Raw genomic sequence first — 27,867 nt, 5'->3', positions numbered from 1 at the left:
GGACACCGATCACCAGGTGAGAAGGACACAGGGACACACACTCTAAGTCTGATTCTCAGATGGGATAGGTGGTACTAACACATCTCTTTGCTACTTACTGTTCCTTCACGCATCCCACCATCATCTCCGGGTACTGTTTGCTAGTCTATGCACAGCAGGTGATCTAAGCAGAGTCACAAAGATCAGAAGAAAGACATTACTCACCGTAATCATATTTCTGATGGTTGTATCTGCATAGATTCACATGCGCTCATCCTTCCTCCCCTCTTGAAGTAGAATGAACATAGACATCTTACACCTACTTTCTTCTGTACTCACGCCTCTGTAAGTCTCCCTCGCGGAAGAACAAAAGCAACCGGTGGGACCTCGATATGTGAAGGATTTTGGGAACACCACACGTCACGTTGGGGATCGTGTTACAGTCACACCCATGTTTACCTCCCTTTTTCGATCTTCGAAAAAAAGATGCAATACTCCGCGATTTCCACTAGATGTCGGACTATATGCAAAGCATGTAAATCTAAGCAGATACAACCATCAGAAATAGGATTACGGTAGTATGTCTTATTTTATATACGCATGGTAAAGGTATATTCAGGTAAGTACTATTTCAAACTAATAAACGCATATGCCATACTTCAGGTGAATAAACTATAAATTAAGAATTATACAATTAAGCATAGTTCAGAGGTGAGTAAAATCACTTATCGGAATAAAAAGATGAAGCAAGACCAACAATATCAGTTCAGTACTTTAAAAGACTGGTATTACTGTTCAAAGGCTTTAAGGCTTTAGCAGTCCATCTCTCTCTAGGTATGAGTTCTTCAAAGTCAGATTTGAGGTCAAGCAGATTAGGGCACAGATGCAGAAAAGACAAAGTCCCAGAGGATTATTCAATTACAAGTAAGTAAAGAGCTTTTGTTTATCAAAATGTTTTCAGGGACCTTGAGAAAGGCTCCCTATGGGCGCACAAGCGTTGGGCCTGGGCGAACACCAAAACACCGGAATCAGCACTCCAGCAACAAAGGAGCGACAGAATGACTCAAGGTATGTACTACCACGAGCCCCACAGTGCCTGAGGATTTATGGAGATGCAGCTAGATTCTCGGGCTCCTTGGTCGAAGTGACGAAAATAGGGACTCTGGATGGGATGTTGCTTTAGCAGTCGAGAAAAAGGACTCCAACAAAGGATTCTTCGTCGGTCTGCAGTTTCCGTGCCTTTTTGCAGACTCCATTAGGGAACGGTTCTCGTCCGAACAATTTACTTCAATTGCTCGGTCCTGCGCTCTGGTGTTGGGACTTTAAAAAGGAGGATCTTGCATTTGGATGTCCGGAAGGAGTACACCAAAGTTTCGGGAGAGTTCTTTCACAGGAAGACTATGCACTGCAGGATGGTCGCAGGCCCCAGGGTATTGGCGGTTTGGAGCACCGGAAGGTCGCAGCTCGTTGTGGGATGGCTCAAATCGCATGTCATCTTAGGACTAATTATGCCCACCAGTCCAAGGGAGGAAGTCGTCCTCTTCAGAGTTCCCTGTCGATTCCAAAATAGGGTCTGAATAGCAGCGGTCACTTCAGCGGTATTCACTGGTTGCTGGAAGGTGCTGCAGGTCTCTCTAGTTGTCTTCTTCGGTTCTTCTGTTTCAGTCGTCAACTTGTCTTTTGCCTCAGGATCCTTCACCTTTTATCCAGGAACTCAGACAATCAGCAGTCATACATCATTCAAACTTACAGGACAGCCAGCCTCCCAGTTGGAACTGGATCCAGGCTGGTATGCCAGAAGACAAAGGGCTGCAGAGTTTTGGACTACTTCCTCATTTCCTGTCTTCACAGACACTCTGTAGCCCTTGCGGGCTTCCCAAAGGATTCCTGCAGAAGACAAAAGTCAATACAGGACATGCGCCACCCACGTTGGTAGAGTAAGGACCAAGAAAGGACAAGCACACAAGAAATGTTGGAAAAGGAAGGGGGCATGATTTTGGGTCAATGGCGACACTTCTGTGCACTTCCGTGGCTGTGCGCAAAAGTCCGTAGAACACGTCCACTGCCACCAGCCATTCAGGTATGCCTGTCACTGTGACATAAATGTTACAGGAGCAGTGAGAGAGGGGATACAAGGTAACTCCTCAGCACTCCACATAGGGTGTGTGTGCTGATCTCACAAAAGGAAAAGCTAAGAAGTATAAATGATTCCCTCTAACCTTGAGAACAGTAGTACTCAAGGAAAATAAAAGAATATTAAAGGGAGAGCCCAAATTGCCCCAGCAACACTGCACAAAAGGAGCTGTGTGCTGCAAAAGTGACACACAGATGACTTAAATAGTACAGAGGAAAGCTAAACTCCATAAAACAAAGTAAAAACATTATGAACAGGGTTCCCATGGCCAGAGCAAAAAGAATGAATGAGGGGGGAAAAAAGGCTCCCCTCATTCAGGAGAACAAAAGAAAGGTCAGAGAGTCCAGCAAAAAGTGCTGGGGGTCTCACAGATAGAAGATTTTTCATTTTTTATGCCAAATCCCCTCTAACACTGGGTTAGCCTTGGGTCTGAAAGATAGGCAGTCATTCACCTGTCCTTTGGTAATTGTTGTAAAGCTTTTAATTAATTTATAACAAAGTGAGAAGTCCCCAAAAATGCACTTAATTCTCCCAATAAGAGTCAAACAGAACACATCCCAGGCGGGAATGAGACCAAAACCAAGTGCTTGTGATATGAAAAAGTGTTTATCTAAAATAGGGCTAGCAGAATCTACTCTGCTCAAGCCGCGAGCGCTCTGCAGAAAACATGTTACAAATCCTTTTTATACAACTTTTGCGTCATCCTGGAGAGGGGAGGCCTAAGGGGCACATGAAAAGTTGGGTTTGGTCACTAGGGACGGGCACCTGTGGGTGTCATAGGGTTGGTGTGCTGTGATTGATGATGATTTGCGTGATGCTGTGATGATGCTCCTCAGGTCAATCGGTCAGCTGCGCTCATCGGGTTGGCATGCAGTGTCAGGCAACTTTTTGTGTGGTTATTCATTGATAAATACTTGACAATTGCCCTTGTAGCCACATATTCTCATTCATCACTACAATCTGTCTTGTCCAGCATACTCCGAGACCTGTGAATCTGACACCAAAGGAAAGATATTTCTCAAATGCAGGTTAACTATCATTAGGCATAGGTCAGTATGCATCTTGTTAAACCCAGTGTTAGATCCATCGATAAGCAGCTTAACTGTGTGTTAGTATAATGCAAGATATACTGTTTAAGGCTAAGACTTTGAGGTCACTGTGAGGTCTGGAATGTCCATCTGGTACAATAAAAGAGGGTGCTAGCTTTAAAGCTTAAATCGCACATTAAAGGGATGGGTCACACAAGGCACATACCACAATGGTCATACGTCTTTCTATGGGGCTTAAAGGCAAGTTGTGTAAACATCATTAAGTATCTCCTAGTCTACCTTAGCACCATGAGGGGTAGGGGAGGAATCGAAACCCCTTCGAGGTGCAGTCCTTCATTGCATGGGGAACAGGACCTCCTGTGACATTTTTTTACTTAACGGCTTTTTGTGCACACTTAATACATTGCAATTATGACCGTCTAAAGCGCATGATCATCGTTACTTGGTTGGGTGCTTTTATGATTATAAAACTCAGTGATATCTCATGTATGCACATGGTATTTTCTATACTAGATTAAACAATCCATTGCTATATTCTTTACATGCAAGCCTTAGCACATATTATCACGATGGTATCATAATATCATACTGGTTATGGCATATTTGTATTTTATTTATAAAGCACCTTACGCCATATGATTGTTATGTTGCTGCTACATGAAGCTGTGCATATATTTACATTGAGCTCAAAATGAGGTAGCTTAGTGCGGGCATGTGAAGTTTTTATGTTACATCATACATTTTGTGTTTACAATCTATTTCTATGAAACCTTATACTACTCTTTAATACACTTGTCACTTATATCGTTAGTGCTGAGACTATACATATTTTGTGTAACACACTAATGTACTTGTTATTTAATACAATCGATTCAATATGTCGTGTGTAATGAAAACAGTTTGTGCATAGCTTATTCTAATGACGAAAGGCACTTCTATTTTCTCATATTAAGGCGCGAACAAACATTACATACTCGAGGGTCATTCTTAGTTAAAACATGTTCAACGGATATGGGGGTGGTATTCTTTTATGTCCTGGGACTGTCAAATGGGGGCATGTTTATAGAGCTGAACGGCTTTCTGCTGCCAGGCCTTGAGCTGGGCCACGGCAAGTTCCACGAGGTAAGACGGAAGACAGAAGATACTGTGCGAAGTTTGTAGCATTTGCGCGGCCTCTCCCATGAGAACCAGACGGCTGCAGAGATGACAGAGGTGAGGAGGCTGGGGGGAGTAGCTTATTTCGCTGTGCGCGCCTTGCGGGAAGAGCTGCAGGCCTGCGTTCTAATTTTCATGGCTGGCCCGCCGTTATAAGATAATAAAATGGAATCGGTGGCGCACAAAATGGAGTCTGGTTCAACTCTAATCTAGGTTGTCCTCAGGGGGGTCGCAGTTCCTTGGGGTACTTCCGCGCGGGTGCTCCGGGGCCCTGAACCCAAAGCAGCCACATCAGGACTCACCCAGGAAGTGTGTGTTGCCTCGGAATGGATGGGGGGGATCCAGGACCCCTTCCTCCCACACATAACGAATCACCACCTCAGGCCCCTTTCATCCTTCCTACAGAGAATATGTTCTGGAAAGAAACATTGTTTTGGACCCTGTGACTTTTGGGCACAAGGCCCCATTCATCTTAGGGTTTGAACTTCTCAAGTAAGGCTATTGTACTCCATCCAACCCACTTACCTGCATTGCTTGATTTAGTTATCTGATGTCTGATAAGTGAACCTGATGGTGATTGTATATATTTGTATTGTAGAGTGTTGTTTGATAGCACTACCTGCTAGCTTCATTTTTCAGTGTGTTCTAAAAGCCTCAAATAACTGTATTTGTATAACTGACTGAATTGAATTGTGTGCCATAATGTCTGGACTCGTTGATGGCCCCTGTGTCCACTCACACTCTCCTGAGACTAAGTCTTGACTGCTCTTCATTGCTACCTTGATTGGGTTTTGGCTAACCACTCAGAGCTCCCTGTTCATCATAACTAGGGTGGCCTCTGTTATGGTGTTATGGTATTTATTGAGCACGGACCTAGCTTCAAGAAGCTTGTGAATCAAGGTCATTCGTCCCTTCTCCCCTAGGGGGACCCTTTCCTTTGCAGCTAGGGAGGTGGGCCCGCTCCTCAATACTGTCCCTAAGGGTAGAGGCAAGTGGGACCTCACCAGAAGAAACTCCTACTTTGGGGACAAGGACTCACATTCCTGTGAGGAACTCCCTCAAGCTGCACATATTGTTGCCTACATTAAATGTTTATATATACCAAATCCGGTGAGTTATCAGGACTACGACGAAGAAACTCGTAGTAGATCTGGTACTCTTATGGAAACATATCATGTCTCTTTAAATCAGAAGGTCCCTGTTAGGAAATAGTTCTCTTGACTGCACCTTTCCTTCCATCTTTATGGAACCCCCAAACATTTTGCTTTTATTTTTGATTCTGACGTGTACTTTTTGCAGTGCAGTAAAGCCTTAAGCTGCACTACACTGGCTTTGGTCATATGTTATGGGTAAACAGACATGTCCTTTAGGCTGTCAGTACTGGGAAACATTGTTTCCCTTAGTTGTGTTAATTTTGGTTAATGTGTATCACTTGTGGTAACTTTTTTAAAATTGTAAAAAGCATTTTACACTGCACTGCAATGGGGTACACTTTTTGTTTTGCCCTAGACTAACACACAGAGAATTTTTGGTTACTCAAGGTGTGCTAAAAGGATAAGCTGGTGGAAGCAGTGACTTTTTCCCACTTGTGGGGACTTTTTGTTCCAGCTTTACCACTTTTACCGTGTTTGGCTACTAGTGTCCGAACATGGCCGTGCCACATGGTTTTTCACCTGTCCTTTTGCCATCTTGTTCTTTAGCCGCCTTCTTGGCCTATGAGGCCAGGAAAAACCTTATAAGGACTTCCAGTGCCCGGGAAAGCAGAAGCTTTTGGCGGGCTACTGGAGGGCTGTATGTTTTTGCTGGCAGGATGTGGGCTAGGACTGTCTGGTCCCAATCCACAAACTGGTTTCAATGTGCCAGAGTGGCATGCATGAATGTTCCCGCCAGTGGTCCTAATTGGACCACTGCTGTGGTGTGTGTGTGTGTGGGCTAGTCCCGTCATTGGCTAGTGAGGGCAGATGCTCTTACCTGGCTTTTAGGTTAAAAGGGCCCCTGCACCCATTCCTCGGAGATCCTGGAGAAACCCGAAGGAGCCAAGAATCCTATCCAGCTGTGGGACCTGCAAAGAAACTGGAGACCCGTCGGAGGAAAGGCTGTCTACCAACTTCTCCTTCTGTCCTGAAGGAGCCCTGTCTTGCTGAAGATTTTTAGCAGTCCTGCGACGGAGCTGCGACCCTTGGAGTGAAGGGAACATCATTCCTGACATCTGCTCGGTATGCTGCAACGAAGAACCTTCGATTTGTCTTCGGACAGTCCTCTGGCTGACCAGCTCCGAATGTGGGCTACCGTGCTGCCAGCATCACTGTTCCGAATTTCAACCTGGAACTTGGGGGGGATCCTCGACTGGCGCTACGAGACTAACCTCTGCGAAATGTTGGCGTCCTAGCGCCGACAGTACCCGAGATAGGAGGGAAAGTCTGACTGCGGCAGTTGAGTACCTTTTGTGTCACCGTGCTGCAGTGACCACCGTACGAAATCGCTTACCTGGCTGGAGCCTCGTCCTGAGAGGGGTCCTGCATCAAGTTTTGCTGCATTCTCCATTCAAGAGTCCTTGCAACAGTGAAAGACACCAACCGGAGATGAGCTAGAAACTGCAACCCCTCCAAATTGAGGGCTGCAACGTTTGGCTGGCAAAGCAACCTCAGACCTTCTTCCTTTGTCCTGCCAAGTCTGGGGAAGAATCAGAGTATGGGGAGTAAGGTACAGAGCTTCTTACTTACCCTTTACTCCTATTATAAGTCAATGGGCTTATAATAACCTTTATTCTAACACTTTTGGCTTTGCCATTACTTGCTAGCGCAAGACTTCTGAAAGTTGGGCTACTTCTGTTTGCTAGTCTAACTTGTTCTCTAACCATAAGAACCCTTCAATGGACCCCAGAGACCCTACCTGTATTTTTTCCTGCTTCAAAGATTCTGTGGAACTTTACCTGAACTATTGGGCAATAGGCCCCAGACAATTTAGGGCTTGACAATTTGAGTTGGGGATCATTAACTGTGGACCTAGAAGTGCATAATATAATGTTAACTTTCCTTTGCAGGAGTTTGTATTGAATATTATGCCCTTTTAATAAGTGAATGTATATGTGTATGTATTTATGTGTATCTATTTTTACCAGTTTGTGTGATAACTCTACTTGCTAGTAGTCATTTTTCTATAGTGTGTTTTGGCCAATAAATAACTGTATTTGTATACATCCTGTCTAAGTGTAATTTGTGATTCCCATTGTGTTACCTCATTGTGGACCCTTTACAAGCTCACCACCTCTGAAGAACCTAGCCTAGACCGCCTGTCACTGCTACCCAAACTGGTTTGACTCCAGTGCCCCAGAGTTGTACCTTTCACAATTTAGGTTGGCCTTCTATACATCTGTCCACCAGGCCAAAGTATAGAAAATCAGTCCTGACCATCCCATCCACTGAGACGAGTGCATGGATAAAGCTACACTCGGAGAGAGATGCGGGAGAAAGAGACGAATGAGAACCACCTACACAAGCCGGGGTAGACCCCACGCTGCGTCCATCCTGGCGGAGAAGGAAATCGGGAAGCCTGTGAGTTTCAAATTCGCCTAGCAGCACAGAATGGTACGCCAGAGTTGAGGTGTACCGAAACGTGAGAAAGCACGAGGGCAGTAGCCCAATAAGAGGTGGTGGCAGGACCACAAGAGGGAGTTTGTGGTGGACCAAGGGTTCAAAAACTTTGCCGATACCACCAACCCTAGATGCCTATGGGGTGTATGGTCATTCAAGAGGGGGCAGGGGCATGGGAAAGCACGAGACAGACGCCGAGGAGAAGGCATCAGCGAGCTATGAGTAGAAAAAGTGCCTCCACAGATAAAGGCTGCCAAAGAGGTTTTCCTGTCAAAGCTAAGGTAATGGGGAGAGCAGGAAGCGGGGAGGACCCAGAGAGATCATTATATTTCACAGTTAACTCATCCCAGTAGCAAATATGAAACTGATTTAAATGTGAACCAAAGAAGATTCAAATATTGTGATTCTCGAGAAAGAACTGTTGAAGTGAATGAGAAAAAAGAAAATAAGATAAAAAAAATACCCTGTGAAAAGGGGGAAGTCATTGGACACATTCTACAAAGTAAATATAGTGTTGAAGAGAAAACCAGAGACGGCACAGAACCTACTGAAAGTAAGCAATTGAGTCACACTGCAAGTAAAGTACAGCAAAGCTAAAAGCTACAATTAAGAAAGGAGAATTAATAAGAGATCACAGAGAAGGATCTCCAAAGATTAGAGAAAACCCAATTAAGGAACTAAAGAGCTTAATCCAAGAAGTCACTAGAGATTATTTGCGGATTATTATTGCAGTATTCGAGAGCCCAAGAACCCAACCAAGGAAGAAATGAAGAATTCTGACACAAGAAGTCAAGAACGACTGTTGGTACCTCAGACCGGTATTGGAAGTACCCTCAGGAGAAGGGTGTCAGTCTCCTGACTTGAGTTTTTTTTATTTTTTTATAGTGGTAGGGTCAGTAAGGATATTTATGGACTGCAGACTTTGGACATATCAGGACTGCTGACAACCACCTTAGTTAATAACATTGGTAGGTAACACCCATAGCCTTGGGGAAAGAGAGGCGTTATCCGTTTATTTGAACAAAACACTTAGTATCTTGCCCTCAGTGAGTCTGTGTCCTCCTTCTGACTCGCCACACCTCCTAAAAACTGTACACCAGTCTAGATTCTAGAAATCCATTTGAACAATTTTCATTTATGTCAATTTTAAAACTGGTGTTTCTTTGTTTGAACATAACCTAACTAAACCCAGTTGGGCGTCTACTGTGAAAAATGCCTATGTTTATATGGGTTCTGTTGAAATATTTCAGGTGAATGACAACTCGAACACTGCAGGTTCACCAGGAGAACTGTTGTCCAGGCGCTGTGTAAACCTTCTGAAGACTGCCTTACGATCAGATATGTGGCCGAAATCTGAGCTCAAACTTCAATGGTTTGACAAACTACTGATGACTGTGGTAAGTTCACATACTAACATTTCTGAAGTCATTGGGCTGTTTAAACATGTGAGTAAACTGTGTAAAAGGCAGATATATGTTTTAACGGGCTGTTATTTTGCAGCCTGCTTGGTGCGGGGTCTTGGGGGTGGTAATGCTGTTGTGCCTGCATGCTGTGTAATCACAACAATATTAAGCACCATGATCCCACATTAGGAGTGTTGTTTTTGATCACAGTAATTTAGTTTTCAGTTATTTTAGATTAATACTCAGATGTAAAGTCATTGATATTGGAACATTTAAAAACTATAGTACATGTAATGTCACACTTCCTGTTTAATTAATGACCGCCAGAGCTTACAAAGCCTCCTTTTTAGTAAACTGGATCGAGTTCTGACTGGATGAGTGTCTTTCATTACCTCAGTTAATATCCCTGTGTCAGTGCAAGTGGAGTTGGGGTAACCATACCAGTTAAAACTTTCAAAGCATGGTGATTGGTGGGGTGAGGTAACCACAAGCCACAAGCCGTTCCAAAATGAGACGAAATGTCATGTCACGCGGAACCCCACAAAAAATTAATATTAAGCAGACTCGGCCCGTGTACCTATGCTTGGGATCCTGCTTTGCAGCCACAGCGCATGACTTCCATGCACGATGTTGCGTGCTGAGAAGCGCTGTGGTCTATGAATTGAACCGCACAATTTCATCTTCATGAAGCTCACCACGGATAATGCTGTTTCTTCATGAGAGATCAAGACTTGCTTGGCCCTTATAGATAGACCTATTAATCCATGTCTGTTTGCTGTGGTTTTGACCCGACATTTGAAGCAATCGTATGATGAGGTCCCACACCTGGGTCGAGAGCATGAATATGAAAACCGTTTATTTCAATACCAATTGGCTCAAAAATCTAAGAACAACATTCACTTTAGAATGAGCCACAAATGATCAGCATCGGCGACCACTGAGTCGAACTTCGTGGCACCTAATCTATTTGAGTGCTTTGTCCTGAAGAAGACGTTTATCAGCCGTTTTTCGACTAGATGCATCAATTCGTCGAAACTACCAATTTTAAGATCTACCGGGTTGACAATTTTGGCATGTACCACTGTTGTCCCTTGAATTTGTAGTTGACTCAGTGCACCTCATTTTGATATGATGTTTAGTTTCTATGCTTTTTTTAGTGATGCTTGGTATTATGAATTGCCTTCAGACTTGACAACCCTAAATCTTTAGTAGCCGCCTTTGGGATTCTACATATCTTAGTTTGTTGCCTATTCCAAGCGATTACATATAATTCATGTTTGATTGTGAATTTTAATTCCTGGCTGAGTCGTGACTGACAGCCTTCTTCCGCGTGATCCCCTTCACTTGGCGGGAGTTCTGCCCCTCCGACATCTGCTGTATGGACTTGACCATACATTAGGTCCACATAAGGAATGTATTAGCACTTTATGCATTTGTGCTTCTTTTCTGTCATGAATGCCCAACATGAATTACGGGCAGAATTTTCAGATTTAAAATGTTTTTATCTATGTGATATTAATAAAATTTGTTTTATCGATTATATGTTTCTAGTAATGTTCTAATTTTGCTTTCCTCTCAGCCGTTCATTTGAAGTCGGTTTAATATTAATTGATTTTTTGTGGGGTTCCACGTGACATGTTTCATCTCATTTTGGTAGCTTTTTCCCATATGTCCGCGACGAAGGGGATACTCATCTTTTCTTTCCTGTCCTGAGCCATTCAACAGAACCTGCCGGAACTGCCTACACAGTAGCTGAAGAGGCCATCGCTAGAGACTCCTTCCCTTTGCTGTGCTCCCAGCCCCTGAGCCTCCTGCAGCAAAACAAAGTCTCTCTTCTGTTCAATGAAATCCTGCCTTATGTTCTTCCCCATCTGATCTGGGCAGGATATCTCAATCCTCCAACATTGCAGCCCTCCCTACTCCCGTAATAGTGCCTAGTGGGCCTTGTTCTTCAACAGGTACAGAAGTGGGTGCCCCTGTTTCCTCTGCTGGAAACCGAGCAGTTGGTTGTGGTTGTTCTGTCCCTGCACCTTTGTGTGAGAGTCTGTCAGACTGCTGTCTGTCAATCTACAAGGGATGCTACTTGTGTCCTTTGTTCTCAACTGACCTCCACTGGCCTGTCCCGGAGGTTCAGTATTATAGAACCTTGTTGCTGCTTCTTTCATGTTGTCCACCAGTGTAAGGTTAATCTTCTGTGTTCATGTTAGTCTTGTCTGCATCATTGGATCATCCTCCTGTGCCCAGGCGCTTCATGTGCATTGGTGCACAATGACCATTTGGTTTATGGTCTTATTATGTTTGGGCACAAGGATTGGCCAAAATACCTTTTCTTCCTACATAGGCTCCTCCCAGAGCTCATAAAGCTATGCCTGCATGACAGGTGTTTGATTTTGAATGGACAAGGGTCTCTCAGGCGCCTCAATCCACTTCTGTATGCGTATGCCCACAAGAGTTGACCTTGGATGGGCAATCCTAATTGAATGGTGGCAACAACTTTGAAAGGTGTACTGTTGGGAATTAGTGGCCTACACTTAACCCTAAGTCATCTGTGTGTCTATTTCTAATGGAGCTATTCCTCCCACAGATTCCAGATGCAGTCTGGTTGAGAAAGATTTTCAGCTCTCAAGCAGGCGGTGCTGTGTGTCCACGAGACCTTTCCACCACAGATCCTTGGCGCTGTTTTCCACTGGATGTGATGTTATCCATATATATACACCTGCAGCCCCAGCGCAATATTGCTCTGTTCCATTTTTCCGTGGTTAATGTGCAGAAATGTTTTTCTATTCAGTCACTTATTAGGAAAGATTTCTCTTTTGGCAACTTTCCCTTCCATAGTTCTATGGACCCCCAAACAGTTTGCTTAGTTTTTTAACCTGTCTTGACTTTTTCCGGAGAAGTGATGTCTCCAGCTTCACTCCCCTGGCCTTTTGCTAATTTTGTTATGGGGAAACTGATCAGTCCTTCAGACAATCGGTACTGGGAAACTGCGTTTCCCTTTTGCCTTTTACGATATTGCCTTTTTGGACACTTTTTTGCATTTCACACAGCATCTTACAATGCAGTGCAGTAGGTATACTTTTGTATCATCCTAGTCTTTCACACTTGGGATTTTCGGTTACTTTCATTTGGGCCTAAAGACAAGCTGGTGGCAGCAATTATATTTTTACAATTTTAGTGATATTTCTACTGTTCACATATGGGTTTAGCATGTATGGCTAATAAACATTGCTCGTGCCCCAACATGCCCATGCCACAAGATTTTCGCTTGTTCTTGGCCATATTGCCTGGACAGGAAATCCCATATAAGGTCATGCACTTGCCCGGAAAAGCCCCAGCTTTTGTAGGCTAGTGATGCCTTTGTGTGCGTGGCCAATGAAGGTGGTTGGGACTGTCTGGTCCCACTCCACATCCGGGATCTGAGAGTCTGGGTGTGGGACATGAATGACACCCACAGTGGTCCCCGATTAGACCACTGCTGGCTGTTTGAATGGCGCAGTTCCTTGCCATTGGTGGGCTTGGACTTGCTGCCAGCCAGAACTTTGGATAGGAAGAGGACTCCTGCAACCATTTCTTCAGATCAGCATTGTAGCCAAGTATCCTACGTAGAAGAACAGCTGACTGACTATCTGAATAAGACTCCCGAAGAGGCCCGCAACCCTTCCTGCGTCTGGCCTGAGAAGCCCTCTTGAACTACCTGATCTGCAAAGGCCCTGACCAGTGCTTTAACCCCTGGACTGGTGGCGTCAACCAGTCCTGTGTTCTCGAAGGATCCCGCCGTCCTGAACATTTGTAAGTTTCCCAGGACCAACAAGTGGTCTGACCAGCACTCCACTGGGGTACCTCAGTAGGAACCATCGCCGTTGAGCATTTTCAGTAGGAACTTCGGTAATCGCCAGCATGTGATGTAAATTGCCTTCCTGCCTCCCAGCTTTAACGGATCCTCTTCTGGAAGGTCTTCTTTGAACTGCGTGCGACGGAACTCGCCTTACTGCGTCCTGTTAAGTGTTCTGAAGAGGTCTGCATCAGTGCTTCCTGCATTTTTCCATCGCAAAGTTTTGCACTCAGCTCCTAGATCCAAACAGAAGAATACTTGCACCCACAGCTCCTGGTCACCTCTCAGTGAAACCAACAGCGGGAAAACATAGCTCCAGCAACTTCCCAGTCGACCCATCTTGTTCTCAGGGAAAATCTGATTCAGGCGGGGGGAGCACAAAGCATTTGTCCCCCTCTGTTCTCCTTAGAATAAACACAAGGCATTCTTCAATTTCACTGCTTTTTGATCATTGCAACAAAGGCAGTTGTACCTGAAAGATACAAACACATTTTTATCTACCAGTAACTTTGTTGCATATCTTCTCTGAAACCTTCACCAACACAAGACCTGTACCTACAACAATTTCTGGGGAGAAGCATTGTGACATTTAGGCACAAGGCCCTACTCTTCATAGGGATTGGACCGTTGAAGCTAAAGCATATTTCCCCAGCATGGGCTCTGCATGGATTCACAAAAAACAGTTGCACTTGAAAACGGTGTTCCTCCTCTAGACCAATCACTGCCCTTTGGGCCATACTGCCCCCATCCAGTGACTCCTCTCCCTAAGATCCACTCCTGGTGGCCATCTTCAGATTTTTGCAGCACGCTTCTGTGTTGGGAGTCCTTTTCTTGCTCTGAGCTATTTTTTTTAGGAATGTTTAAGTTTAAGATTGTTAGGCAAAGTTTGTATGCAGCACCCTTTGGGACCACTACTCACAACTAGGACTACAGGTATAAGTAAAACCAACCTTTGGTATAAGTCTGTACTACACATTGTTTGGTAGCGAAGCTGAGCAGTCAGGCTTATCTCAAGAGGGAATGTGAGCTGTAATGATGTTACACAGAGGTCTACAATCACAAGTGTTCAAATAAACTCTTACACTCAAGGTTTCTTTGATAAATACTTAATAATTTATTTATCTGTCAGTTATAAAACATAAGAAGGAGGTAATTGTATATCACACACAAATACACTTCAACACTATTTCAGAAAATACTTTACAAGAGGAGTAAAAGGCAAAGGTTATTAGAACAAGAAAGGTTACAATTATTCTTAGACAGTGCAAATATTTTAACCTGTCTTGACTTTTTCCGGAGAAGTGATGTCTCCAGCTTCACTCCCCTGGCCTTTTGCTAATTTTTTGCTAATTTCAATTCAATAGGCTAGGCCAAAGTCAGTGGGCTAAAGTCTAGGGTCGGATAAAGCAGTTCTGGTAGATAAACGGAAAAGTCTCTGCAAAAGGTATTTGGAATAGTTTGTAGCAAGAAGAATCATATGTTGGGTCACAAGATGATTAGGCCTGTGGGTTGGGAAAGTTTCAAGCACTTTCACCGCGAGAGGTAAGTACTGTGTCTGGTTTTACAGTACCTTTACAAATGAAGAAAAAGATGCAGCTGGTGACCTCAGTTCCTGGCATTTCCTGCAGATCTCGCTCTTCGTGGTCCTCAGTCATGGGGACAAGAGGGAGGACGTCAGGGGACTCCTGCACTGCAGCGGGACTGGTTAAAAAGCTGGCAACTGTCAAATCTTCAATTCCGGTAGCTGTAGTCAAGCACACAAGCTGGTGTCCCTCTCCCTGGTTATTCGGTTTCCTTCAGCACTCTGAGGAAAATACAACCAGCTCTGAGATTGGTATCCAGGTGGCTTAGTGTCGAGTTGATTGGTCCCACCAACTGAAAGGGTGAAGTCGTCCTTGCAGGGCTTCTCTGTCGAGATGAAATTGCCGATTCGGACCTGCAGCAGGGCTTCACCGGGCAAACCAACGGTCCACGAGTTGCAGCAGCCATCCTCTTCAAGCTCGTCTTCGGTTCTTTCGTTCCAGTGGTCGGCTCTGCCTTCCAAGCCACGAGACGTGCCTTTTATTCAGTTCTCTCCCATTCATTCCAGCCTAGCCGTCACTCACCCAGCAGGGTGGCTGTCCTTGCCGGACAGTCAGCCAGCCAATTGTTAGGAAAGATTTCCATTTTATGGGTAATTTTCCCTCCAGTTGTACACCCCAAACTTTTTGCTGCTGTTTAACACTATAGTCTGACTTTGCCAGAGACGCACAGCCTTCACCTGCACTCTTCTTCTGGGCTTTCACTCACTTTTTATGGGGAAACTGACATGCCCTTAAGACAGTCAGTACTGGGAGACTTTGTTTCACTTAGTCCTTTTCTATGTTGTAACTTTTCTGCAACATGTAGCAAGTGCACACTGTACCTTACAGTACAGTGCACTTCTGTCTCTTAGTTATTTCCAAAGACCCTAGATACTCTCAAACATTGTAGGAGATGTGCAGATGTGTCATGGACAGGGCTGGTGGCAGCTTATCTTTTCTTACAATGTTAACCCTTTCCTGCCATTTAAACCGCAATTACCGCGTATAGGTGGCCTGGCTCCAAAATGGCCATGCCACGAGGTTCTTTGTCCTGTCCTTTGGCCATCTGCCCCTATGCCTTCTCCAGGTCGAGCCGACCCGGGTCAGTCCTTATTTGGTCATGCAGTTTCCCACGAAACGCCAAGCTTTTGCGGGCTTCTGCATGCTTTGTGTGTATGCTTCCAGGATGTGCAAATAACAAGGGGGGGTCCTGGGAGACTCTCTGCCAGACATGAGTCCTGGTTACAAGAGCCTTACCCAGAGTCTTTAGCTCACTATCTTTTACAGAGAAGAAATATCCCAAACATATCAGTCTTTGTCCTGCCCTGGGGCAGTCCAGCACCGAAATGCTAGGCAATTCTCCTCTGAACAAGAGTACCAACAGCAACCCAGACACGTGTTTCGGTCTGGTTGAACCGCATCAGTAGGGTGTAGCTGTGCCTCTCTAAGAATAGTGAGCAAGGGGTCCACGTCTGGATTCCCCTAGTAACTTAGGGTGAGACCCAAAGTTACATGAGATATGCAAATAACAAGGGGGGTCCTGGGAGACTCTCTGCCAGACATGAGTCCTGGTTACAAGAGCCTTACCCAGAGTCTTTAGCTCACTATCTTTCACAGAGAAGAAATGTGGACTGGGATGTCTGTTTCCAAAACACATCCTGGGTGCCAGAGAGTCTGGAGGGCTGTGAATGCCTGGGACCACTGTGGCCCGTGATTGGTCCACATATGGTATGCCTGAATGTGAGCAGATCTCCCATTGGGTCCTCTTCGTTTTGGCGCGAAGGAGATTCTGGATAGGAGAAGCACCCAAACAGCCATACCATGTCGATCTCTGGAGTTCTCACTGAACGAAGGATAGGATCCAAGTATCCTGAAGCTAAGAAGCCGAGTTGAGGAACCGCTGGAAGGTTTGGCACCTTGAGCCCACTGTCGTCCTGTGGGACCCCTCTGCATCTGGTCATCCTAGAAGGTCTGCAAAGATGCTTCGACCCATTAGAATAGTGGGACCAACTATTCTCGGCACCTTCAACAAAACCTGCAAGTAAGCCTTCTTGGAAGTGTCCCTGGGCCAACCAGTGGGCTGACCATCTTACGCAGGACCTTTGCTCTGTCTCCGCCGCCATTTCGAGGAGGCCCTCGAATCTTGGTTTCTGATGCTTGTTAATCTGCTTAGAATCACATGCTGTGCATATGGTCCGACATCCAGTGGTAACCGCGGAGTGTTGCATCTTGTCTTTTGGGGACCGTAAGGTGACATCAGCATAGGCTTGTCTGTAACACTATCCCTATCGTGACGTGTAGTGTACCCAAAATCCCTCATGCGCCGAGGTCCCTCAGATAGTTTTTTTCCGCCGAGATAACTGGTCGCCCCATTGCGGAGCTCTTCATAAGTGTCATGATACCTGCCCCCGAAAGACCAGACCAGGCCCAGCAGCCCCGGAAGCAGGCATCATGCCACTTGGAGCATGCCCAAAAGCCCCAGTTAGGGGCTGTTTGGGTACAGTCCTGGCGCCTATGGCGCCAGGCTCATAAAGATAAAGTCAGTCCTGGCGCCATGGGCGCCAGGCTCTTTATTGATAACTTACCTGAAGCAGACCATGCTGCATACTCACCTGAGGCAGACCATGCTGCTTGAAGACTCAAGCCAAATGAGGCTTAGGAGGGACTATTTTACTGAAGGGACTATTTTGTTACTTGGGTGGGGCTGTGGAAGAATACTTAACTGGATCTTCTTCCAAGGCTATTTAAACCACGCCCGTACAGCCACACGTGCTTCGCGTTATTCTGCTTGCTGCAGCGTAACGCTCACCGTGTTTCCAGCAGCTCCAGTCTTCAGCCACGCCCGCTTCAGTCCTGGGACTCCTGAAACAAGAAGACAAAAAGGATAAAGGTTAGAACAGGAGTTTTAACTTTAATCCTTACCTGGATCCTGATCCATTTCACCACGGAACTGAAAGACAGAAGTCTTTGAAGCATCGCTTCGCATTCCTACGGCGCCACGCTGAACTCACCTGCTTGGCGTACTTCAGCATTCCGTCACGCTCTCTCTCCATCTCGCGGCCGCCCTCCCACACCTAAGGAGACAAAGACAGCAAGGTAAGCAAGGGGAATCTCTAAGGCCATACAAGCTACCCCCAAGGACTTACCTGATTTACCACGGGAGGTACTCACCTCATTTCGGGTCGGCGCCGTCAACATGCTTCATCGCCGTACCCCGGCCCCTAAGGGGAGAAACACAATAGACTTACCTGTATCTTACCGAGTGCCATTTGGAAATCTTCGAGTGGATTAATCGGCAACTTGCAAGGAATCGGACAGAGTGAAGAGCAGACATTTGAACTCTTATGAACAATTGGACTTTAGAGTCAATACTGGAACTCACCAATTCCTCTACGCCAGTGAAGTAACTGGTCATCAACGCGCCCCTGCGGTCGACGCAGGATGGAGAGCTCATCCTTCCAAACCATCAGGTGAGACTAAGGAGGGGACATCAAGAGTGATCAGTGGGAAGACAACGGGAGTGGGGAAGGTGGGTTGACACTCAATTCCACGGGTGGTTAATTCCTCTTCTCCTTTGCAGAAGAATATTCTTGCGAGCCAGACAAACTAGGCTGAGTGGGCCAGTCCAGTCAGTCATCTCGGCGCTACACGTCACGCTGGTGGAAGTAACAGCGGCCCAGTTCCGGTCGACGCCCCCGTGGGAACCAGGTGAGCGTAACAATAAGAGGCATTGTTTATCCTTGTTTACCGACTTTGTCGGTTATTTCCCGTAAAGTCACTTCGACTGTGCTTCAAATACTACAATGAAGACTGCAGGAACTTTCGACGGCAGTGGACCTCGACGCCTAAGATCCAGCGGGAGAGTAATCTGCGTGGCTGGGCCCTCTGGCCGGCCTACATGGTAGGGAGAGTGGGGTCGGGGTGTTCATATCTTTTGCTATGTCTCTCCTCTTTCCCCCTCTTTACTCTCTAGGTCTGGTCATCGCTTTTCATTACCTTTTGCTATGGAAAGGACACCATTTAGGTTTTGCCCCTCTTCTAGGGTCGGATACCTGTGGAAGGACGAGCACGATAAGTGCAATAATTGTATGCCCCTTGACCACGACGAAGCGCAGTGCCTCGGCTTGTTAGGCGCCTTAGACCTAAAACAGTTAAGGAGCGCCGCGTTAAGCGGTGGGCTGCCTACGGCATGTCGTGGGCTGGATCTTCCTGACGCACCCGCCGCTACAGGTTTATGCATTTGAGACAAGTCTGTTAAAAACACATGATTACAGAAAGCTCTGGCAGGAGAGTATGGCCAGGCAATTTCAAGTGTGTGTTTTGAAGAAGCCCGGGCAGGAGAGAATACTAGGCAGTTGCAAATGTGTAAAAGAAATCCTGGAAGGGAAGTACACCAGGCACGTTTGAAGTGAATAAGACACAAGAACTAGCCAGCAGGCTGTGTTGGTTTAAGAGACTTGGGAACAAAAATCTTGGCAGAAGACAACACCGGGTATCCCAACCACACTCACAAAGAAAGACAATAATTTTGAAGATGACTTTTGCTGTTGACTGAAGGGAACGTCAAGAACTTATTTGTAACCCAAGAAAGCGATGAAGAATCCAGTGGCACCGCCGAAAATTTCTACGGAATCCTCTGATCTTGAAGATCAACAGCCTTCCCTGCATCCGCATCAGCGGCTTGCGACTGGGCCTTCGAATATTAGGGGCGCTACCTCAAAATCACATTTGGCTGGTGAAGTGCGCTCAACTGACGCCCTAAGGCCCCTGTAGAACAAAAATGAACCGCTAGGCTTCCTAGTCAATAGATAGGCGAAAAATCTACCGCTACTTCCTAGTCAATAGATAGGCGAAAAATCTACCGCTAGGCCTCTAAGTCGTACGGCATGCCCCGATTCGCCAGACATCACCGAAAGCATAGCGAGTATTGCTTTGGCAGTGCGGCTGATGCCTAAGGAGTCGACGACATGCATGGAGCGTGCCGCAGACACATCTAAAGATGCGCCACAGCATCCCGATGCTCGCAAAGACTATGAAGACAGTCAGGAGCCTTTGTCTAGCACCATTAGTAATACATTTCGGTGCCAAAGACAGGAAAATTAAGGTTTTCCACTTTTTGCAGTTTCTAGTTCGTCTAAATGGGCCAGGGAAAAATTAGAAGGGTGCATGGACCGCTTGGAAAGGATTGTTGCCTTCAGAGAACCCTACACCCAAGAGACCTCGGGAGGATCCTCTTTCTGTGTCAACCTTAAGATTTCCTGGAAATTTGGAATCTTCTCAGGAACATTTCACTTCTGTCCACCCTGAAGATGAAATTCAAATGGACACATCAAGACATTTATGATGAGGAAGAAGATACTACCTTCCTACAGGACTACACTGCAGATGACCAGGCGGATGCCACGGACAACTGGGAGGACACTCATCAAGTTGAGACGGAGCCATGGGCCCTCTCAACTCACAATCAGGACACAGATGTCCTGTGTTTGGACTCCCCTCCTTCCACCCCAGCCAGCCAGGCTTCACCAGTAGACGATCAGATGGTGTTACTCACCGCACCTATACTGCTAGGGGTGATGTCGTCTCGGGGTAGACAAAGAGCCACAGAGCCGATTTCAACAGTGAGCCTGATTCGAACCGATCTCCCAGAATACAAGCCTCCTCAACTTGAGGGAACTCTTTTTTACGATACACCCCTCTGCTGTTTATAGAAGACAGGATTCCCGAACCTATAGAGACAATTGGTAATTAACACTAGGTAGACAGGAGATATTTGACACCACCCCACCCATAGTCAGGGTTCAATTCCTGCCACCCGAATAAGTAGGACAAGGAAGAACCAGAGGATAACAACGGCGGGAGAAAACAGTGACGTGCTACCACCATAATTGGAAGCGTTTCTCCGTCTGGTGACATGCTCAGAAGATCTCACAGCCCCGGAGCTCCTACCATATCTGCTTTCCTTAGCCATGGCTGGACTGTCTGACGCCTCGATCAAGATTCACCTGGCCGCCATATCCCATTACACCAGGACACTTGGTAGGCCTCTTCATGACTTTTCCACCAGTGAAGGCTCCTGCCCTAGCTTGGGAACTCAATGTGGTCTTGACCAAACTCATGGGAAAGTCCTTAGACCCGATGCATCAAGCCCCGCTCAAGTTTCTCTCATAGAAGACTGCGTGCCTCGTGGCGATCAGCTCTGGTCAGGTCCTGTTTTGCAAACAGCCGTACTTGTCCTTCCAGGCTTCAAGGGTGGTACTGCGTACACATCCCACCTTTAATGCCAAAGGTACCTTCAGAGTTCTACCTCAACGAGCCTTCGGTTTAGCCCGTCTTCCTCCCGAATCGATCACCACCATCGGAGAGGGCCTGGCATATGCTGGATGTTGCTTGTGCCTTGAAGTTTAATGTGGCACGCACAAAGGTCTTTCACAAGACGTCTCGGCTGTTTGTCAATTTTTGTCCTTTGAATCGGGGAAGAGCCTTGTCGAAGGCTTCCATCTCCAGGTGCCTATCTGGCTGCATCATGCACTGTCATCGACTGGCTGACAGGGCTCTGCCGGCCGGCCAAGAGCCCATATCACCAGAGCCATTGCAGCAACAGCAGCGCTCCTCTCTGGCGTGCCCCTGCTGGACATCTGCAGGACTGCTACGTGGACGTTGACGCACACCTTCACAAGATTCTAGTGCGTCGACAGGGATTCCAGGGAGGAGGCCAGAGTTGGCCAAGCAGTGCTGCGCAACCTGTTCGCTTGAAGGTGAGCCTGGTGAGGAGGTAAGAGATGCTTATGTTGAGCCTTGCCACCTCCCGTGGTTGTGCATGTGTGTACTGCTATGTATGCTTTATTCATGAGCATGTGAATCCATGGCAGACCTCATACTGGAGAAGGAACAAGTTACTTACCTGTAACTGTTGTTCTCCAGCATGGGTCTGGCATGGATTCACATGCAAACCCTCCCGCCTACCTCTCTGCTGCTTTTCTATGGGTCCTGCTGCTACTTTGCGTGTTACCAAATCTGAAGATGGCTGCCAGAGGAGGGGCATAGGTAGAGGGCAGTCATTGGCTGGGGGCAGTACGACCCAGAACTCAGTGATTGGCTGTTAGGAGAAAGACAATTCAGAAATTAAACTGAAACTGATTTTTTCTTTACTGAGGATTCCCAGCCTGACGACGAGGAATATTCATGAGCATGTGAATCCATGGCAGACCCATGCTGGAGAACAACAGTTACAGGTAAGTATCTTGTTCCTTTTCTGAAGTCCAATGAAGTGCTTAGTAAAACCATTCAACTGAGGCAATACAAGACTCCACTCTTAGTATAAGGCTGTACCACCTGAGTATATGGTAACATAGACCGAGCAGCCAGGCTTATCTTTGAAGGGAGAGAGGGCTGTAGAATCAGTACAAAGAAATTGTAATACAAATATTGTCCAAAGAATCACTGAGACACTGTGTATGGTAAAAAAAAAAAAAGTTTTTTTAAATACCAGTAGGCCCAGATAAATCTTGGGGGAAATAAGTAGTATCACATTATACATAACCACAATTATAAAATCACAACACTAGGCTTGAAGGTGCACAGACCAAAGCATATAACATTATGTGGAACACCTAACAGTAGTTCTAGGGAAGTAAAAACCAACAGTTACTTTTGGATTACTTACAGTATACCAGGGTAGTAGGCCCTATCAGTTGTACTGTGACGCTCAGCAATAAATCACTTAGTAAATCAACAGGACAATATACTCTTCTCCATAGTGGAATAACTATTCTAGGAACAGTAACAACCTATGACTCTGATTCAGGATAACAGTTATTCTAGGGGAGTTGGACCTTGTGGTGTAATATTCAATTATAGTTGCTTTTCGGTTCAAAGACTAAGGGAAGCAAAAAGTAACTTCCTTTAGGATATTACAGTTATACCCAAGGTAAGTAAAACCTATGTACTTTTGTTAAGTGCTACCAGCAACCTAAAAGCTAAGTATGACCTAGGCAGACTTGTTCTGGACAGTGTAAGGGAGGCATGGTATCACAAGTATGATATTTACACAAAAGGTACAATTTGTAAAACCTTGATTGAAGTTTCAATGGGTTTGGAGAAATTCCTACTTTGCCCTATAGCTAGGATGGGAGTAGTCTTGACCATCAAATCATAAACAAAACCATCCTAGTTGAGTCTGTCAAATCAAAATGGCCTATACTAACAAAAACCTAATGCCTGCCCTATATCTTGTACAAAATGTGTGAAAAGGAATATATATAAATGCAAAAGAAAGTCAGTGTTCAAATATAAAGAATGAATGTAGCTGAGTCAGCACTCCTCCCCACGTTGGACAGAGTAAGCTGGTCCCAGTAGACAAGACGAGACGCTCAGGCTCTTAACAAAAAAGGCAGTTCAAAACGTGGATCGAGGCCTGCCTGCCTGGCCTTCCACGTAAAGTCTTACTTTCCAATTTCCGAAACACAGTTCACCAAAAAGTTCACAGCGGTCCCCCTCTGTCGGGCTCAAAAAGTTAACAACACTTGTAGAGGTTTCCTTCCCCAAGCTTAACTCATATCCTTTAGGCATTCCTTCCCCTACCTTATTACACTTAAGGTATCCCTCAGTCTGGCTTGGACCGTTTCCTGATTGTTAGGTAAGAATTGGTGTATTCGCACTGTGTGAGACTACACAACACTTATCTGCTTGGTATTAGGTAACCCACCTTTTGGTATAGGTCTTTACTACACAAGTTGGTAGTTCGACTGAGCAGCTATGCCTATCTCAAGAGGGGTAAATGTGAACTGTAGAGCTGTACAAATTAAATCCGTAAATACATGTAGCCAAGTATCCCTTACACTCATGGTTTCAGTTATAGTTAGTTATCTATTTAATTAACATCAATTTTTAAATGTGTTCTTTAAAAAGGCAATTCGTTGCAACAATGTAAATATACTTTAGAGTGACTTTTCAGAATCAAAACAAGTTAGTGGATAATCATTGGATATGATTCTTACACAATTCCTACACCCTGAGGTGACTTCAATCACAAGTACAGCAATGGCATTTATATATCTCACTAGTATACCTACCAGATTCTGAGGTTGTAGAAAGGAAAGATTAGGGAAGGAAAAAGGTTGGACAGGTTCTCAGTATATGTGAGGACAACTAAATCTTCCAATGAAATCTAGATAAGCCTTTCCCAGCAGTAACAGTATACAACAAGCTACCACCTATGAGGGACAAACAGTATCAAAGTCAATGGACTAGAACAGTCTTCAGGGAGCCAGGACAGCCAAAGTCATTTGGGACACAGTCCATGGATCTGAGGCACATTACTTACTTCAAAGTCTTGCACAAAATTAGAGCGTTTGTTAGGAAAATCACTTGTAGGGTAACAAGCTGTTAAGCCTGTGAGAAGAGAGTTGAAATCAACTCGAAAAGGTAAGCCAATGCAATTTCCAACTGAGAAGAACGCAGCTAAAGGCAATGAGGTAAGTACCCCAAGCCTAAACAGTACCTCTGGTTTGAAGAAGAGTGGTCCAGCTGGATGTTGTCTTGCTACAGCAGTGCAGACCCGTGTTCCTCGGCCTCAGTCATGGGGACAAAAGGGAGGACGTCTGGAGGGCTCCTGCAGCTGCACTTGGGAGGTCTTCGTCAGCTACAGGCCCTTTTTGATTCAGCAGCACCTTGCGGTTTCAGCACTTAACAAACAGCACCGATGCGGATCTCGGACCCCGGTTGGACTCTTTTCGCTCCCTCGGTCTGGCATTCTGGTGAGGGGACTCTGGATCTGAAGGTCCTCCTTCTGGATGGTCCTTAGGAATCTCCTGGAGCTTCTATCCGTATTCGTTCCGTGGCAGACGTGGCACTCAACTATGGACACTCGACCCCTGGCATTGGGCTCTCACAGCAACGAAGAAGCAAAGCCAGTCGGGGATGGTGGTCCAGTGGAGTTCGTTTTGGGGTTAGTTGGTCCCACTAACCCAAGGGGAGAAGTCGTTCCGTCCGGAGCTTCACTGTCTAGGTGAAAAAGGAGGTCCGCACAGAAGCAGGGCTTCCCCTGGCAATTCAAAGGTCCAGGAGATTAGAGCAAGCTTCGTTCACGGTTTCTTCGTCGGGTGTTTTTAAGCAGGGCTTTCCCATTCATGCACAGCCTAGTCTGTCAATCACACAGCAGAGTCAGGACAACCAGCCAACCAATCAGGACTAGTTGCATTCAGGCATTCCTAGAGACAAAGGACAGCGGAATTTCGGGACCCTCCCTCGCATCCTGTCCTTCCAGACACACAGGAGCCAGGGGCTGGCTTCAGGGCTGAAGCCCACCCAAAGGCAAGACAAAAAAAGGGCTCAAACCTGTCTCAACGCACAGAGTAAAACCCAAGAAAGACCTCACAAACAGAAAATAGCGAAAATGAAGGCAGGGGCCATTTTGACAAAATGGTCACATTGGACAAAGTGCTGTACTGCAGCTGACGGTTCAGCCTGCGGTAGAAAAGCACAATGGTAGGAAAAAGTAAACCACTGCCACCAGCCATTAAAAGTAGCGAGGGTAACATAAAAATTATACATGACAATATAGGGTAAGGGACTACTAGGTAACGCAACAGCACTCTGCATAAGATAGTGTGTGCTGGACCTACAAAGAGAAAAGTTTAGTAAAGTCAGTTTCACTTTACTGTTCTTGGGAACTGTAGTTCACCGAAGAAAAGATATCTAAACATTATGAGAAATCTAAAGAATTTCTCTTTGACACCACACTGAATGTGCTGTGTGTCACCATACAAAAAGCAGATGCCTATGAAGCTTGTCAGACTCCAAAAACAGTGAAAACACAAAATCCAAATCGGGGAAAAACACATGAGAGAGTGAGAAGAAGGTCTCACTCACTCCAGGGTTAAAATGAAACAGTCCTAAGTCCACCAAAAGATCTGGGGGTCTCTAAGGTTGAAGGGAATTAGCATAAACATGAGAATTCTCCCCAACATTGATATCGAAGACTTTTGAATGTGTGTGGCTTTTTTTTCTACAAACCTCCGCAGGACCACTTCAACTTTCCAGCTTCCAACTCACACTCCTATGTTATTTGCCCCAGTTCATCTTTGTCTGTGTAGTTCACTGTATTATTCACCAAAGTTTAACGTTCACCTTTTACTTTCCCCTTCTCTCGGGGTTAATTTCAATCACCTCACTTTTTACAGTTCATTCATTATATCGCTACAAATGGTTCATCTTTCCCTGAGACTTTCGAGCGGGCTACTTCCTTTCACTGGAACACTCTGTTACTCAGTATCGCTGTCTTCACAGCTATCGTTACATCAAGGCTCATTCGCAGGTCTGCCTTTCTTTGCCTCTCATCCATACGCGTGCAGCCATCAATTGTGCAATATAATGCTGCCACACAGGTCTCTCACGTTGCTTGCCAACTCACCAGCTGTGTTCACTTCTTTTTTTTCTTTACTGTCTTCCAGTTTACGAGTCAAGGTTAGTACCACAGGCCTGGCCTCAACTCCACAACTCTGCCTTTCACCTGTGAGGGTCGCTGGCGTCATTGAAACACAATGCAGCCTTCTTGTTTGGGATTTGGCCTTCTCCAACTATCTTTATCTGCCTTTTGGAGGCAACGACCTCCTGCAGGGAACTTCTGGGGTTCTCCACCCATGGCTCTCGTCCCTCAGTCTGTTGCTCTGCTCCAGTAGGTTCGCCTTCGCCCCAGAAGTTCTGCTCTTACTCGTGTTCCACCTTGCTGAGAGTGTGTCTCTGTTCCACATTTTAGCCGTGTGAGGAGAACTAATTGGTATCAGATGTATGCAGTTAGAGTCCAGTGCCTGACTGTGCCTGACCCAATTAGCGGGACATGTCCAATGCGATGTGTAAGAGTTAGCATTGTTACTCTCAGTAGCCGTCTTCCTTTGCCCAGTATTTGTGTGAAAAGAGGGGAGGGGTGTTGAGACATCGCAGAATCTCTGAAATGGGAGAGATCATGGGTATGGGAAAGGGAGGAATACCGCATCTCGCCATCGGCTGCTGCACCCCCACTCCCTGAAGATCCCTCACCCAGGTGATCCTCCCACACTGGTCCACCCCCAGGGTCTGGATCCAAAGGCGATGGCCGTGCCCGGCCACCTGAGAGAGAGATCCCCGCAGACTAGCAGGTGAGACACCCTTTGGGACACCCAACAAGCTAACAGCAGGTCAGGAGAAGCAAGACCCAATTGAGGACACTCCTACAATTATCCTAACAGGAATAATAAAGTGAAAACAACAGCAATACTTATGGGAAGAGGGGAACCCAATTCACAGGTGAGCAAGTTAACCCTTTACCTGCTTTCTGTTAGAATTGTGAGACAGTTTCTAAGGAAAATAAGACTTTGAGAATACTTATTTAAGAAGGCACACAGCTTATTCAAGGTAAGTGCATCCTATATATACTTTTCAGAATGGCAGAACATATCAAAGGTATGTAATAACTTTGTGTAACTATTCACTCTGAGAGTTTAAAGTTACCAACTAACTAATTTACAAGTAAGTACACATTTCAACACTTGTTTTACTTTTCAAGGCAGACCCATTAAAGTATCCAGCCCTTTCCAAATTCTAGTACATGTGTTCTCTGAGGCAGAAGAGGCATCCCAGTGGTCTAGGAGTCAGCTGTAGGTGGGGTGAGATAGGGCTCAGTTGCAGGTAAAGTTCAGAGTTCCAGAGGAAGACTGTTCAAACAAGTACGCATTTTTCTTTAGTTAGTTGAATGTCCAGGGACTTCACAGAAAACACCCTAGGAAGATTCCAGCAGTGGGCCTGGGTGAACTGGACGAGAGACCTCACGAATCACAAGAGACTTAAGCTAAGTAAATACCCAAGCCAGCACAGTACCTCAGCACAGATGATGATTTAGCAACAGGAGGACTTCAGGATCTGCAGCCAAAAACCTGGTTGTTGAATTCCTTCATCAAGAAGACAGAAAACGGGACACTGGAAGGACTTTTGCAGCAATGTTCACAGGGAAGGTTCTAGGCAAGTTTTTCCTCATGGCTGGATGTGGCTAAGTGCATTTTGCGCCTTTTTCAGGAGCACAGAAGAAGACACAATATCACTGGTCGGATTCTCGTCATTTGGAAGGTCCAACACTCTGGTGAGGGGACACTTTTTCGGACTCGATTCACGTCTCTCGAGGTCCA

General features: G+C 45.8%; 1 protein-coding gene across 8 annotated transcripts in view; it reads left to right on the top strand.

Annotated features, from left to right (window-relative positions):
• Positions 1-27,867, top strand: part of TRRAP (transformation/transcription domain associated protein) — a 2,065,012-nt gene that overhangs the window by 1,232,824 nt on the left and 804,321 nt on the right. For all 8 annotated transcript variants that reach the window (XM_069647248.1, XM_069647247.1, XM_069647244.1 and 5 more), the window contains one exon: positions 9,161-9,307. In XM_069647248.1, coding sequence (XP_069503349.1) covers positions 9,161-9,307 — 147 coding nt within the window. The remainder of the gene's footprint in view (positions 1-9,160; positions 9,308-27,867) is intronic.

Source organism: Ambystoma mexicanum, chromosome 2q (assembly GCF_040938575.1).
Source record: "Ambystoma mexicanum isolate Mex_15411 chromosome 2q, UKY_AmexF1_1, whole genome shotgun sequence".
In the NCBI taxonomy this organism is placed as follows: Eukaryota; Metazoa; Chordata; class Amphibia; order Caudata; family Ambystomatidae; genus Ambystoma; species Ambystoma mexicanum.
Note: the sequence above shows the minus strand (reverse complement) of the source record. Positions and strands in the feature narration are given on the sequence as shown.